Raw genomic sequence first — 15,969 nt, 5'->3', positions numbered from 1 at the left:
AAGGGGTCAGGAGTCATAGACCCAAGCATTACCAACAGAATACAAGAGATAGAAGAGAGAATATCAGGGGCCATCCAGAGACTGCCCCACTTAGGGATCAGCCCCATACACATACGACCACCAAACCCAGACAATATTGCTGATGCCAAGAAGTGCGTGCTGACATGATGTAGCTGTCTTATGAGGGGCTCTGACAGAGGCAGAATACACAAAGACCCAACAAAGAAAGAGAACTTCAGACCAATTTCCCTTATGAATATTGATGCAAAAATACTCAATAAAATTCTCACAAACTGAATCCAAGAACACACCAAAATGATCATCCATTATGATCAAGTAGGTGTCATCCCAGGGATGCAGGGATGTTTCGATATACAGAAATCCATCAACATAATCCACTATATAAACAAACTCAAAATAAAAAACCACGTGATGATCTCATTAGATGCTGAGAAAGCATTTGACAAAGTTCAACACTTCTTCATTTTAAAAGTCTTGAAAGATCAGGAATTCAAGGCCTCTACCTAAACACAGTAAAAGCAATATGCAGCAAACCAGTAGCCAGCATCAAACTAAATGGAGAGAAACTTGAAGCAATCCCACTAAAATCAGGGACTAGAAAAGGCTGCCCACTCTCTCCCTACCTATTCAATATAGTTCTTGAAGTCCTAGCCAGATTAATCAGACAATTAAAGGAGGTCAAAGGGATACAAATTGGAAAGGAAAAAGTCAAAATATCACTATTTGCAGAGGATATGAATGTATACTTAAGTGATCCCAAAAGTTCCACCAGAGAACTACTAAGCCTGATAAACAACTTCAGCAAAGTGGCTGGGTATAAAATTAACTCAATCAAACCAGTAGCCTTCCTCTACTCAGAGGATAAACAGGATGAGAAAGAAATTAAGGAAATGACACCCTTCACAAATAACATAAAGTACCTCTGTGTGACTCTAACCAAGCAAGTAAAAGATCTGTATGACAAGAACTTCAAGTCTTTAAAGAAAGTGAAGATCTCAGAAGATGGAAAGATCTCCCATGCTCATGGACTGACAGGATTAATATTGTAAAAATGGTAATCTTGCCAAAAACAATCTACAGATTCAATGTATTCCTGATCAAAATTCCAACTCAATTCTTCATAGAGTTAGAAAGAGCAATTTGCAAATTCATTTAGAATAACAAAAAACCCAGGATAGCCAAACTACTCTCAACAATAAAAGAACTCCTGGGAGAATCACCATCCCTGATCTCAAGCTCTGTTACAGAGCAATAGTAGTAAAACTGTATGATATTGGTACAGAGACAGACAGGTATATCAATGGAATAGAATTGAAGACCCAGAAATGAACCCACACACCTATGGTCACTTGATGTTTGACAAAGGAGCTAAAACCATCCTGTGAAAAAAAGAGAGCATTTTCAACAAATGGTGCTGGTTCAACTGGAGGTCAGCATGTAGAAGAATGTAAATCCATCCATTCTTTTTGCCCTGTACAAAGCATAAGTCCAAGTGGATCAAGGACCTCCACATAAAACCAGATACATTCAAACTAATAGAAGAAAAAGTGGGGAAGAGCCTCAAACACATGGGCACTGGGGAAAATTTCCTGATCAGAACACCAATGGTTTATGCTCTAAGATGAAGAATCAACAAATGGGATCTCATAAAACTGCAAAGCTTCTGTAAGGCAAAGGACACTGTGGTTAGGACAAATCGGCAACCAACAGATTGGGAAAAGATCTTTACCAATCCTACAACAGATAGAGGGCTAATATCCAATATATACACAGAACTAAAGAAGTTAGACTTCAGAGAGCTAACTAACCCTATATAACAATAGGGAACAGAGCTAAACAAAGAATTCTCAGCTAAGGAATACCAAATGTCTCAGAAGTACCTAAAGAAATGTTCAACATCCTTAGTCATCAAATAAATGCAAATCAAAACACACATGAGATTTCATCTCACACCAGTCAGAATGGGTAAGATAAAAACTCAGGTAACAACAGATGCTGGTGAGAATGTGGAGAAAGAGGAACACACCTCTATTGTTGGTGGGATTGAAAGCTGGTACAGCTACTCTTGAAATCAGTCTGGAGGTTTCTTAGAAAATTGAACATCGTACTACCCAAGAACCCAGCTATACCACCCCTGGGCATATACCCAAAAGATGCTCCAACATACAACAAGGACACATGCTCCACTATGTTCATAGCAGCCTTATTTATAATAGCCAGAAGCTGGAAAGAACCAAGATGCCCTTCAACAGAGGAATGGATACAGAAAATGTGGTACATCTACACAATGGAATATTACTCAGCTATTAAAAACAATGACTTCATGAAATTCATAGGCAAATGGATGGAACTAGAAAATATCATCCTGAGTGAGGTAACCTAATCACAAAAAACCACACATGGTATGCACTCACTGATAAGTGGATATGAGCCCAAAAGCTCAGATTACCCACTGGTACTATCCACAGACCACATGAAGCTCAAGAAGGATGACCAAAGTGCTGATGCTTCAGTCCTTCTTAGAAAGGGGAACAAAAATATTCATAAGAGGAAATATGGAGATAAACTTTGGAGCAGAAAGTGAAGGAATGGCCAACCAGAGACTGCCCCACTTAGGGATCAGCCCCATACACATACGACCACCAAACCCAGACAATATTGCTGATGCCAAGAAGTGCATGCTGACATGATGTAGCTGTCTTATGAGGGGCTCTGACAGAGGCAGAATACAGAAGTGAATGCTTGCAGCCAACCATTGAACCAATAATGGGGTCCTCATTGGAGGAGTTAGACAAAGGATTGAAGGAGCAGAAAGGGTTTGCAACTCCATAAGAACAACAGTACCAACCAACCACAGCTCCCAGGGACTAAATCACTACCTGAAGAGTACACATGGACAGACCCATGCCTCCTGCTGCAAACATAGCAGAGGATGGCCTTGTTGGGCACCAATGGCAGGAGAAACCCTTGGTCCTATCAAGTCTGGACCACCCAGTGTAAGGGCATGTCAGAGCTGGGAGGTGGGGAGGGTTGGTGGATGGGTGGGGGAACACTCTCATAGAAGGAGGGGGAGGGGTGATGAAATAGGGGGCTTATGGATATGAAATAAAAATAATCACTGGGATAAATTTGATTGTTAAGTTAGAAGCTTCTAGATTCCTGACTGGTCAGGCTGGTGTGTGTTGTGATAGTGACTGCAGGTTGCAGTTCCTGGGAATGGGAGCAGAGTTCGAAGGCAGAGAGCCAGGAGGGTGGATGCCTCTGGGACCACAGAATAGAAAAAGGTCCTGTGGCATGGTGCCCTAGAACTGGCCACCACTGAGACGAACATATCCTGGCAATTGCTGTATGGCTGGATGGTGCTGGCTAGCAAGGGTTTGTGGTTATTTATAATATTTACCACAACATTGCTATTTCCAACTGTGAAGAATTGGCTTGGAATTTTAATGGGGGAATGCACTGAATCTGTAGATTGCTTTCAGTAAGATGGCCATTTTTACTATATTAATCTTGCCAATCCATGAGCATTGGAGATCTTTCCATCTTCCGAGATCTTCAATTTTTTCTTCAGAGACGTAAAGTTCTTGTCATACAGATCTTTCACTTGCTTGGTTACAGTCTCACCAAGATATTTTATATTTTTTCCCTAATTTCTTTCTCAGCCTGTTTATCCTTTGAGTAGAGGAAGGCTACTGATTTGTTTGAGTTAATTTTGTACCCAGACACTTTGCTGAAGTTGTTTATCAGGCTTAGTAGTTCTCTGGTGGGAATTTTTGGCGTCACTTAAGTATACTATATCATCTGCAAATAGTGATGTTTTGACTTCTTCCTTTCCAATTTGTATCCCTTTCACCTTTTTTTTTTCTTGGCTAATTGCTCTGGCTAGGACATCAAGTACTATGTTGAATAGGTAGGGAGAGAGTAGGCAGCCTTGTCTAGTTCCTGATTTGAGTGGGATTCTCTCCGTTTAGTTTGATGTTGGCTACTGGTTCACCATATATTGCTTTTACTATGTTTAGATATGGGCCTTGAATTCCTGATCTTTTCAAGACTTTCATCATGAAGGAGAGTTGAATTTTGTCAAATTCTTTCTCAGCATCTAATGAGATCATCATATGTTTTTTTTTCTTGAAATTTGTTTGTATAGTTGATGGATTTCCATATATTGAACCATCACTGCGTCCCTGAGATGAAGCCTATTTGATCATAATGGATGATCATTTTGATGTGTTTTTGGATTCAGTTTGTGAGAATTTTATTGAGTATTTTTGTGTTGATATTCATAAGGGAAATTGGCCTGAAGTTCTCTTTCTTTGTTGGATCTTTGTGTTATTTAGGTGTAAGTGTAATTGTGTCTTCATAGAAAAGATTGGGTAGTGTTTCTTCTGTTCCTATTTTGTGGAATAGTTTGGAGAGTATTGGTATTAGGTTTTCTGTGAAGGTCTGATAGAATTCTGCACTAAACCCATCTGGTCCTGGGATTTATTTAGTTGGGAGACTTTTAATGACTGCTTCTATTTCTTTAGTGATTATGGGACTATTTAGATGGTTATCTGATCCTGTTTTAACTTTGGTACCTGGTATTTGTCTAGAAAATTGTCCATTTCATCCAGATCTTCCAGTTTTGTTGAGTATAGGCTTTTGTATTAGGATCTGGATAATTTTTTTTTAATTTCCTCAGTTTCTGTTGTTATGTCTCCCATTTCATTTCTGATTTTGTTAATTTGAATACTGAGTCTGTGTGCTCTGGTTAGTCTGGCTAAGAGTTTGTCTATCTTGTTAATTTTCTCAAAAAAAAAATCTCCTGATTTTGTTGAATCTTTATATAGTTCTTTTTGTTTCTACTTGGTTGATTTCTGCCCTGAGTTTATTTCCTGCCTTCTACTCCCCCTGGGTGTATTTCTTTCTTTTAGTTCAGAGCTTTCAGGTGTGCTGTCGAACTGCTAGTGTATGCTCTCTCCAGTTTCTTTGTGGAGGCACTCAGAGCTGAGTTTTCCTCTTATCACTGCTTTCTTTGTGTTTCATAAGTTTGGGTATTTTGTGCCTTCATTTTCATTAAATTCTACAAAGTCTTTTGTTGTGGTTTGCCCTGAAGTTATCTGTATTTTGATGCTAATTCTACTGCCCCAAGAGGAAGAGACTAGGACAGAAAGGAGAGACAGGAGAGAGGAGAGGGTGAGAAGCCATGGCAGGTGATGTTAAGATTCTGCTCTGTGTATTTACAGGTTGTTATTAATGTTCCTAAGGGATGGATGGTACCGGGCTTTGTATGTTTAAGTGGGCAATTATACCTTACCAACTGGGTCAAAGGTTATTGTGTTGTGTGCTATTTTATGTGACGGTTTGAGTGTAGGAAAGTGTGCGGCGGCAGGAGACACTGTGCCATCTTGGAGTTGGGATGTGTTTCTGCCAAGATATCTAGAAGATATCTTGAGGCACCGCGGTGTGGACCTATCGGGATAAAAGACAACCAATACTTTTTTATTTTCTATATTTTTACAACAGTCTTTAAATTTTGTTTCTTTCTTTATTTCTTCCTTGACCAAGTTATCATTGAGTAGAGCCTTGTTCAGCTTCCATGTTATCTGGACTTTCTGCCCTTTTTGTTGTTATTGAAGATTAGCCTTAGTTCATGGTGACCTGATAGGATGCATGGGATTATTTCTATTCTCTTGTACCTGTTGGAGCTTCTTTTGTGACTGATTATATGGTCAGTTTTGCAGAGGGTACGATGAGATGCTGAGAAGAAGGTATATTCTTTTGTTTTAGGATGTTTTAGATATCTGTTAAATCCATTTGCTTCATAACTTCTGCTAGTTTCACTGTCTTTGTTCAGTTTCTGTGTCCATGATCTGTCCATTGACGAGAGTGTGGTGCTGGAGTCTTCCACTAATATCCTGTGAGATGAAATGTGTTCTTTTAGCTTTAGTAAGGTTTCTTTTATGAATGTAGATGCACTTGTATTTGGAGCATAGATATTCAGAATTCAGAGTTCATCTTGGTAGATTTTTCCTTTGATGAGTATGAAGCTTCCTGTCTTATCTTTTTTGATACCTTTTGGTCGAAAGTTGATTTTACTCGATATTAGAATGATTGCTTGCTCCAACTTGTTTCTTGGGATCATTTACTTGGAAAATTGTTTTTCAGCCTTTTACTCTGGGCATGTTTGTTTTTGTCACTGAGGTATGTTTCCTGTTTGCAGCAAAATGTTGTATCCTGTTTGTGTATCCAGTCTGGTATTCTATGTCTTTTTATTGGGGATTGATTCCATTGATTTTGAGAGATATTAGGGACCAAAGAATGTTGTTTTCTATTACTTTTGTTGTTAGAGGTGGAATTGTTTGTTTGACTATTTTCTTTTGGGTTAGTTGAATGAAGATTACTTTTTTTTTTGCTTTTTCTAGGATGTACTTTCCCTCCTTGTTTTAGAGTTTTCCATCTATTATCCTTCGTAGGGCTGTATTTGTGGAAAGATATTGTGTAAATTTGGTTTTGTCATGAAATATCTTTGTTTCTCCATCTTTTGTAATAGAGAGTTTTGCTGGCATTTGTGTTCTTTTAGGGTCTGTATGACATCTACTCAGGATCTTCTGGCTTTCATAGTCTTTGTTGAGAAGTCTGGTGTGATTCTGATAGGTCGCCTTTATATGATCCTTGGCCTTTTCCCTTACTGCTTTTAATATTCTTTCTTTGTTTTGTGCATTTGGTGTTAGGACTATTATGTGTCAGTAGGAATTTCCTTTCTGGTCCAATCTGTTTTGAGTTCTTTAGGCTTCTTGTATGTACATGGGCATTTCTTTCTTTAGGTTAAGGAAGTTTTCTTCTATAATTTTGTTGAAGATATTAATGGCTCTTTAAGTTGGGAATATTCACTCTCTTCTATATCTGTTATCCCTAGGTTTGATCTTCTCATTGTGTCCTGGATTTCCTGGATGTTTTGGGCTAGGAACTTTTTGCGTTTTACATTATCTTTGATGGTTGTGTCAATGTTTTCTATGGTATCTTCTTCCCCTGAGATTCTCTCTTCTATCTCTTGTATTGTGTTTGGGATGCTTGTGTCTATGACTCCTGATCTCTTTCCTAGGTTTTCTATCTCCAGGGTTGTCTCCCTCTGTGATTTCTTTATTGTTTCTATTTCCATTTTTAGATCCTGGATGGTTTTGTTCAATTTCTTCACCTTTTTACCTGTGTTTTCCTGTAATTCTTTAAGGGATTTTTGTGTTTCCTCTTAAGTTCTTCTACTTGTTTATGTGTGTTGTCCTGTATTTCTTTAAGGGTTTTTTTTTATGTCCTTCTTAAAGTCCTCTATCATCATCATGAGATGTGATTTTAAATCACAATCTTGCTTTTCCGGTGTGTTGGGGGTATCCATTACCTGCTGTGGTGGGGGAACTGGATTCTGATGATGCCAAGTGGCCTTGGTTTTTGTTGCTTGTTTCTTATAGTTGCCTCTCAGCATCTGGTTATCTCTGGCATCAGCCGGTCTTATTGGCTCTGACAGTGGCTTAATCTTCCTCTAAGTCTGTGTGTCAGCACTCCTGGAAGACTGGCTTTCTCACGGTGACATCCGGATACAGAGAGATGCAGCCCAGGGTCAGCTCCTGGTCGTTTGTGTTCTTAACAAGCAAGTACATATTGCTTTAAAGGTTTGACAGACCTAGCCAGAGAGCCTGTAGAATTCCAAGGAACTGAATTACTAATTTGCTATCCCTTATTTTATTTGCAGTCATCAAATCCAGAGTATTGTGGGAAAAAGTATGCTTATTGAAGTTGCTAGATCCTCTTGCAGGATTTGGAGGTGTGGCTTCATAAGCAACAGCAATTATAACTCCTGTCTTTTGACTCCCAGCTGATGGAAAATGAAGGAAATCTACCTCAGTGTAGGCACTGAAGTAGTCTAATATGAAATTCCAGGAACACACTGCATATCTTATTTATTGAAGTACATGGTCTTTTTAAAGCTCTTGTATGCCTGAAAAATAGAGTTGTTAAAATAGATCACCATACCAACTTGATCCACTGGATTATCATGCCAACCAATCCAAGGAATTTTCCCACAAAACCTTTGTTGTAAAAGTTCAGCTCCTTTTCAACTGCCAGAGGATTAGGTTTCTGCTTGTAGTAACTGCTCATTTATGTTCCTCAGCTTCTAACAAGCACATTCAAAACATTTTGCTTCACACATTCCACTCCTGCATAAACAAGTCAGGCTTCAAGTGAGATGCTTCTCTTGTCAGGCTTAAATCTGAGATGTGAGTGCACTTCAGAATTGAAATGGAGTAGAATATGTGAATTGTGCAACAGTGACCCAAGTCACATCTCCAATTCCAGCACAACTGCTGAGTTTTCTAGGAGAGCATGACGTTTTACCACTTATGGACACTTACTCATTGTAATTACAACTGTTATCCAACTATCACAGGGTGTAAGTCAGGTGTCAAGAGTTGAGGATGCTGGAACTTGGAGAAAAAGTTCCCATCAAACTAGAGCACTGTAGTATTTCTTCATGTTTTTCTCTTCCTTCATTTTAAAAGACAAAGACAATTTTTATTAAGGTATAATATACACACAGAGACACTTTTTGCAGGATATTTTACATTTTTATGATTACATACAGGACTCTAATCCTCATTACAATAAGATGTAGAGTAGTTTGATCACAGACAAATCCCAACAAGAAATAACCCCCTGTTGGGAGAGATGCCCTTAAAACCCTCCATTATTGATGTTACTAGTATAGTTAGAGTTAAGTATGACTGGGTTCATGGAAAATCCCCAGCCAGCTGTAGAAGACTACTACAAATCTGGTGGTCAGGATGAATAATAATATGGTAAAGTTGTGACCTTGCTGAGAAATACATCTGACGTCAAGATGCACAATGTGATGACCTGTGACCTTTCTGAAAAACCAACATCCTGTTGACATCAGCTGACCATACGAATACTGTGTCCTTGGCCTGTGTAAATGTTTCCCACTTCCCTCCTCCCTCTGTTACCCCTGTTATGGTATAAATTCAGCCTTGGGAAAAAATAAAATTGTCACTTTGATCAGACTCTTGTCATGGCATCCTTCTTCGAGTCTCTTGTCCTCCATTTTCTTCCAGGTACCCTCTGCACCCTCGTTGACACCCCCCGCCCCCAACTCAAGCCCATTTGTAGTCAATCCTGACACTCTCTCTCAGACAAGGATAGCTTCTCTCCTTCCTTTCTGTTTTGATATGTCTACTGATAGAATGCCTCATTAATAGAACCATACAGTATATAGCTTTACTTGTGTGCCTTTTTTTTTTTTTATTAACTTGAGTATTTCTTATATACATTTCGAGTGTTATTCCCTTTCCCGGTTTCCGGGCAAACATCCCCCTAATCTCTCCCCCTCCCCTTTTTTATGGGTGTCCCCCTCCCCATCCTCCCCCCATTGCCGCCCTCCCCCCAACAATCTAGTTCACTGGGGGTTCAGTCTTAGTAGGACCAAGGGCTTCCCCTTCCACTGGTGATCTTACTAGAATATTCATTGCTACCTATGAGGTCAGAGTCCAGGGTCAGTCCATGTATAGTCCTTAGGTAGTGGCTTAGTTCCTGGAAGCTCTGGTTGCTTGGCATTGTTGTACATATGGGGTCTCGAGCCCCTTCAAGCTCTTCCAGTTCTTTCTCTGATTCCTTCAACGGGGGTCCTATTCTCAGTTCAGTGGTTTGCTGCTGGCATTCACCTCTGTATTTGCTGTATTCTGGCTGTGTCTCTCAGGAGCAATCTACATCCGGCTCCTGTCTGCCTGCACTTCTTTGCTTCATCTAGCTTGTCTAATTGGATGGCTGTATATGTGTGGGCCACATGTGGGGCAGGCTCTGAATGGGTGTTCCTTCTGTGTCTGTTTTAATCTTTGCCTCTCTATTCCTTGCCACGGGTATTCTTATTCCCCTTTTAAAGAAGGAGTGAAACATTCACATTTTGATCATCCGTCTTGAGTTTCATTTGTTCTAGGCATGTAGGGTAATTCAAGCATTTGGGCTAATAGCCACTTATCAATGAGTGCATACCATGTGTGTTTTTCTGTGATTAGGTTACCTCACTTAGGATGATATTTTCCAGTTCCAACCATTTGCCTACGAATTTCATAAAGTCATTGTTTTTGATAGCTGAGTAATATTCCATTGTGTAGATGTACCACATTTTCTGTATCCATTCCTCTGTTGAAGGGCATCTGGGTTCTTTCCAGTTTCTGGCTATTATAAATAAGGCTGCTATGAACATAGTGGAGCACGTGTCTTTTTTATATGTTGGGGCATCTTGTGGGTATATGCCCAAGAGAGGTATAGCTGGATCCTCAGGCAGTTCAATGTCCAATTTTCTGAGGAACCTCCAGACTGATTTCCAGAATGGTTGTACCAGTCTGCAATCCCACCAACAATGGAGGAGTGTTCCTCTTTCTCTGCATCCTCGCCAGCATCTGCTGTCACCTGAGTTTTTGATCTTAGCCATTCTCACTGGTGTGAGGTGAAATCTCAGGGTTGTTTTGATTTGCATTTCCCTTATGACTAAAGATGTTGAGCATTTCTTTAGGTGTTTCTCAGCCATTCGGCATTCCTCAGCTGTGAGTTCTTTGTTTAGCTCTGAACCCCATTTTTTAATAGGGTTATTTGTCTCCCTGCGGTCTAACCTCTTGAGTTCTTTGTATATTTTGGATATAAGGCCTCTATCTGTTGTAGGATTGGTAAAGATCTTTTCCCAATCTGTTGGTTGGTGTGGCTTCTTTTTAATGGTATGTATTTGAGAATCAGTCAAGTCATAAAATTGTGCTTGGTCCCTTTCAGTGCTGAGGCATTTCTCACTGTAATGAATGTTTTACTATTTGTGTACCTATTCACCAGCTGGAATATATTTGGATAGATACCCATTTCTTCAATTCCCAACAGGTTATTTCTTACTCTAAGCTGTCCTTAGGGGTAAGATGTGAACTATTCTCTGATATGATAATAAGTCTTTCTTACATCTGTGTTTTCCTTTGATAACAGGACCACAGTGGCTAAGCAATGATGCACTTGGTTTTACAGAAGCAATACAAATTGTTCTCAATCGCATGCAATGTGTATATGCTTCAGCCTTGAAAGACAGACCTGCTGAAGCATTCAGGTTTTAGTAACCAATTCAATAGGTGACAATCTCAAAATTCCAAATCCCAATTTGGAGAGTGTAAATCCCCCATCAGCTGTCAAGTGCTGTTGGTGGAGGTTGTCATGCTGTGGCTTTGTAATTTGGATGCCAGAGTTTCATGATGATCTTTCAGCATTAAGAACAGGCACAGCATGTGTAGGAGTGACCTCCCTGTGTACCCGAAGGACTTCTAAAAGGTGATACACATTCACTGAAGGCAAAGGCGTAAACAAGGTCTCCGTACAGTGTTCTAGAGGGACGCACACTGGCATTGCAAAGACTTGAATCAGTCACTGTAAGATACCACATCGCTGTCCACACAAAACTATGGGCCATCATTACCATAGGACAACAAAAGGGAGCTGTTCCACAGGCAGGAAGGAGACCAGTAAAATTAGTGTCTTGGTTTGGGTTTTATTCCTGTGAAGAGACACCATGACCAAGACAACTCCTATAAAGGAAAACATTTAATTGGGGTTAGCTTACAGTTTCAGAGGTTTAGTCCACTCTCATCATGGTAGGAAGCATGGCAGTGTCTAGGCAGACATAATGCTGGAGGAGGAGCTGAGGGTTCTATGTCTTGATCTACAGATAGCATGGAGGAGATTGTTCTATGTTGGGCATTGCTTGAGCATAGGAGACCTCAAAGCCTGACTTCATAGTGACACACTTCCTCCAACAAGGCCAAACCTCTTAATAGTAACACTCTCTATCAGCCAAGCACTCAAACATATGGGTCTGTAAGGAAAGACAGTGGTGGGGATCCAAACAAATTACAGTGACAAATGTGGGTGAACATGTTGCAATCATTTCTATGATTTTGTACACTGAGTTAAAAATTAATTTAAACGTTGGAAATATTTAATCATGATATGTAAAAAATTATACAGTATTGCTATTTTCTTATAAATTTTCCGTTTTTGGTGACAGACCCTCACAAGACCAGGTTGGCCTCAAGCTCCGAGTTCTGCATCCCAAGACTTTGGTTCTTATACATTCCTATACTGCTTTCTCTCTTTCACATTCATGGCCTCTTTTTCTTTCTTTTTTTTTGGGGGGGTGCAGTGAACTTTATTGATGATATTCAAGAGATAAGAGGGCTCCCTAGGCCCCTCCTGTTGTTATGGGGTCTGGGATGGAATTGTGAGGGAGACGCTCAGTGGGGGCTGAGTTGGGATGGGGACTCCTCAGCAACTGAGGGCCTCTCTCTTGCTCTCAGTATCCTTGCTGGGCTGGGTGGTCCAGGGTTTCTTACTCCTTGGAGGCCATGTAGGCCATGAGATCCACCACCCTGTTGCTGTAGCCGTATTCATTGTCATACCAGGAAATGAGCTTTAAAAGTTGTCATTGAGAGCAATGCCAGCCCCAACGTCAAAGGTGGAGGAGTGGGAGTTACTGTTGAAGTTGCAGGAGACAACCTGGTCCTCAGTGTAGTCCAGGATGCCCTTTAGTGGGCCCTCGACACCTGCTTCACCACTTTCTTGATGTCATCATACTTGGCAGGTTTCTCCAGGCGGCATGTCAGATCCACAGCGGATACATTGGGGGTAGGAACACGGAAGGCCATGCCAGTGAGCTTCCCATTCAGCTCTGGGATGACCTTGCCCACAGCCTTGGCAGCACTAGTGGATGCAGGGATGATGTTCTGGGCTACCCACGGCCATCACACCACAGCTTTCCAGAGGGGCCAGCCACAGTCTTCTGAGTGGCAGTGATGGCATGGACTGTGGTCATGAGCCCTTCCACGATGCCAAAGTTGTCATGGATGACCTTGGCCAGGGGGGCTAAGCAGTTGGTGGTGCAGGATGCATTGCTGACAATCTTGAGGGCGTTGTCATATTTCTCATGGTTCACACCCATCACAAACATGGGGGCACCAACAGAAGGGGCAGAGATGATGACCCTTTTGGCTCCACCCTTCAAGTGGGCCCCAGCCTTCTCCATGGTGGTGAAGACGCCAGTAGACTCCATGACATACTCAGCACCAGTGTCAGTCACCCCATTTGATGTTAGCGGGATCTCGCTCCTGGAAGATGGTGATGGCCTTCCCGTTGATAATGGGCTTCCCGTTCTCAGCCTTGAGTGTGCCGTTGAACTTGCCATGGGTAGAGTCATATTGGAACATGTAGACCATGTAGTTGAGGTCAATGAAGGGGTCGTTGATGGCAACAATGTCCACTTTGCCAGATGCAGAGCAGAAGGCAGCCCTGGTAACCAGGCGCCCAATACGGCCAAATCCATTCACACTGACCATCACCATCTTGTCTATGAGACCAGACTGGCACTGCACGAGAAGATGCGGCTGTCTCTGGAACAGGGAGGAGCAGACAGCCCTCTTTTTCTTTAATTGTTATCACACACACACACACACACACACACACACACACACAAATATTTGTGTGTGTCTGCTCAGTCCATATGTTACTTACATATGTTTTGGTATTGCATACCCGGTTCTCTGGGGAGTACTATTTCTCCTGCTCTCAGCATTCCTTTATTGCCTATAATTCTTTGTCAAGGGTTGAGGTTTTATTAACTTTCCTGCCTTCCATGTTGGCATGCTTCTTAGAGTCATCCTTGTTCAGGTCATGTTTAGGCATCCATGCTGGTGAGACTTCATGGGTATAGTTTCTGATATTTCAAGGAGACACAATCTCATAGCAAATTCCTTGTATCTGTCTTTTACAGCCTTTCTACCACCTATTCTGAAATGATCTCCAAGCTTTAGGTGCAGGATTTGTGCTGTAGATATTTTGATTGATACTGGGCTCCACAACTACATTTTTATCAGTTTAGTTTCCAGCAGTGGCCTTTGTCCATGGAAAGTGAGTTTTCTTGATGTGAATTAAGAACCACATTTATCTGTGGATAAAAGCATAGATATTTAAAATGGGAAAGTGTGGGGCAGTGGTCTGTGAGAGGTATCCTGGTTCCTGGTTGAGCTGAGGTTTGAAACCCTACTGACCCTAAGGGATGGTAAGTGTTTCCCTAAACTCCCAAGAAACCAGGCCCCTGTCACATAGCTACAGCCCTCCCCACACCCCCCTGTGGAGATGTTTGTGACCATCAGTCACATAGGAGCAGCACCCCAAGCCCTCCCACATGTGGATAAAGTATCCCCAAGCTCTTAGACCAAGCCAATAGGAAGTAACTACTGTCAGACCCGGACCCAGCCCGAAACTGTACATAAATCCTATCCAGAAGGAATAAAGGCGTGTGCAAGAATTACTCTGTCGCCTGAGAGCTTCTGTCATAAGAGCTGTAACACTGCCACTTGTGGAAGAGTTCTGCTCTTCAGAAATCACTGCCAGAAGCTCCCCTGTACCCCTGGCTGTCTAGTCAGCCTCCTGCTGGCTCAGCCTGGCCCGATGTCTTGGAGCAACTGAAGCAGAAGACAGAGTTGGAGCAGTCCCAGCAGTGGAAGCAGTGGAGGGGATTCTCCTCTCTCTGCTGGAGTTCTCTCCCCTTTGCCTGAACCCTCGCACCTGGTCAGGCCGAAGAACTCTGTGGAAAGCCTCCAGTACACAGGCTCACAGGAAAGAACATGCTGGTTTAGTAAAGTAGTAGTTATGCGTTCTCTTTTAAGATCCATACTTCACTAACCCCGGGTAGTTGACTCAGTTTCCAGTACTAGACATGGTTCCCTCTTGTTGAGTGTGCCCAAAGTCCAGTTAGAGAGCTGTTGGTTACTACCATGGTATGTGTGACACTATTGTACTCTTAAGGTTAAGGTGCCATGCTGGTCATTGTACTGGTTCATAGGGATCATAGTTGGGTAGGTCTCTGAGTTATTTTCCTACGTTGTAAGTGTGTGTGGTACCTTCTAGCGCCATGAATGCTAATCTTTTATACACCATCTTTAAAAAGTGTGTGTGTGTGTGTGTGTGTGTGTGTGCGCGCGCGCGCTCACACATGCATATGTCCTCATGAGCACATGAATGCAGTTGCTTGTGGAGGCCAGAAAAGGGTACTGGCTATCCTGGAGTTGGAGTTACATGTGGTTGTGAGCTGTGTGGAGAAACTTCTGGAACCAAGTTCCTCCATAAGCTCACTTAGCCACTGTTCTAGTTCTTATCGTTTTGATTCTAAAAATTGTTTCTACTTTTAAAACTTTTTGTGGGATGGGGATTAAACCCGGGGAATGTGGATGCTAGGTAAATGCTCTACCAGTGAGCCTCACTCTTGCCCTTAAGTCTTTAAAAGAGTGAAACTAAGGTTATGTCTTTTCTGGGGAAACTTTCCAGTAGTGTTTGTAGTAAGCCACATCTTACACGAATAGGCGGTGTAGCAAACGTTCAGTGTTATTTTATATCCTGGTAACGTGCATTACTTTTCTTCAGGGGTTTCTGGTCTCTGTCTTGAGTTTTCTCTTGTATCAGATCTTGCATGAATTAAATTGAATTCCTTTAACCACTTCTGCCAGGGTACCTGTTACTTGTTTGGGATTTCTTTAAAATCCCACTTGGCACAGTTCATCAGATGTCTTACCTTTGAGCAAATCCAGAAAACCTTTTATGCAACTGTTATCTGGTTCTCCATAAGCCATTACTCTCTGCACAAGTATGTCTCCTTGCAACACTGGATTAGTCAGAAACAAACACACACTGGATTAGTCAGAAAGAAACCTTCCAGTTTTCAGCTAAATTCCTTCTCCTCAACTCACCAATGTTATTTTTATTATCTTCTTTCCAAAAAATTTTAACAAATGTCTAATTTAAGAACTACTTTTCCATATTACATACAAGTCAAAATTATAGAGTGTAGAGTTGTGAAGTTTTTGTTTTTACTTCTTTCCC

General features: G+C 41.4%; 1 protein-coding gene across 2 annotated transcripts in view; it reads left to right on the top strand.

Moving 5' to 3' along the window:
- Positions 1-12,207: 12,207 nt before the first annotated feature.
- The window catches only part of LOC134483923 (glyceraldehyde-3-phosphate dehydrogenase-like), a 470,368-nt gene continuing 466,606 nt past the window's right edge, over positions 12,208-15,969 (top strand). The window contains exon 1 of one of the 2 annotated variants that reach the window (XM_063279674.1): positions 12,208-13,121. In XM_063279674.1, the coding sequence (XP_063135744.1) occupies positions 12,888-13,121 (234 nt within the window). In that variant the 5' untranslated portion in view covers positions 12,208-12,887. Of the gene's footprint in view, positions 13,242-15,969 lie in introns of both variants that reach the window. The other variant, XM_063279673.1, reaches the window with a different exon arrangement.

This window comes from Rattus norvegicus, chromosome 20 (genome assembly GCF_036323735.1).
Source record: "Rattus norvegicus strain BN/NHsdMcwi chromosome 20, GRCr8, whole genome shotgun sequence".
NCBI classification, from domain to species: Eukaryota; Metazoa; Chordata; class Mammalia; order Rodentia; family Muridae; genus Rattus; species Rattus norvegicus.
Note: the sequence above shows the minus strand (reverse complement) of the source record. Positions and strands in the feature narration are given on the sequence as shown.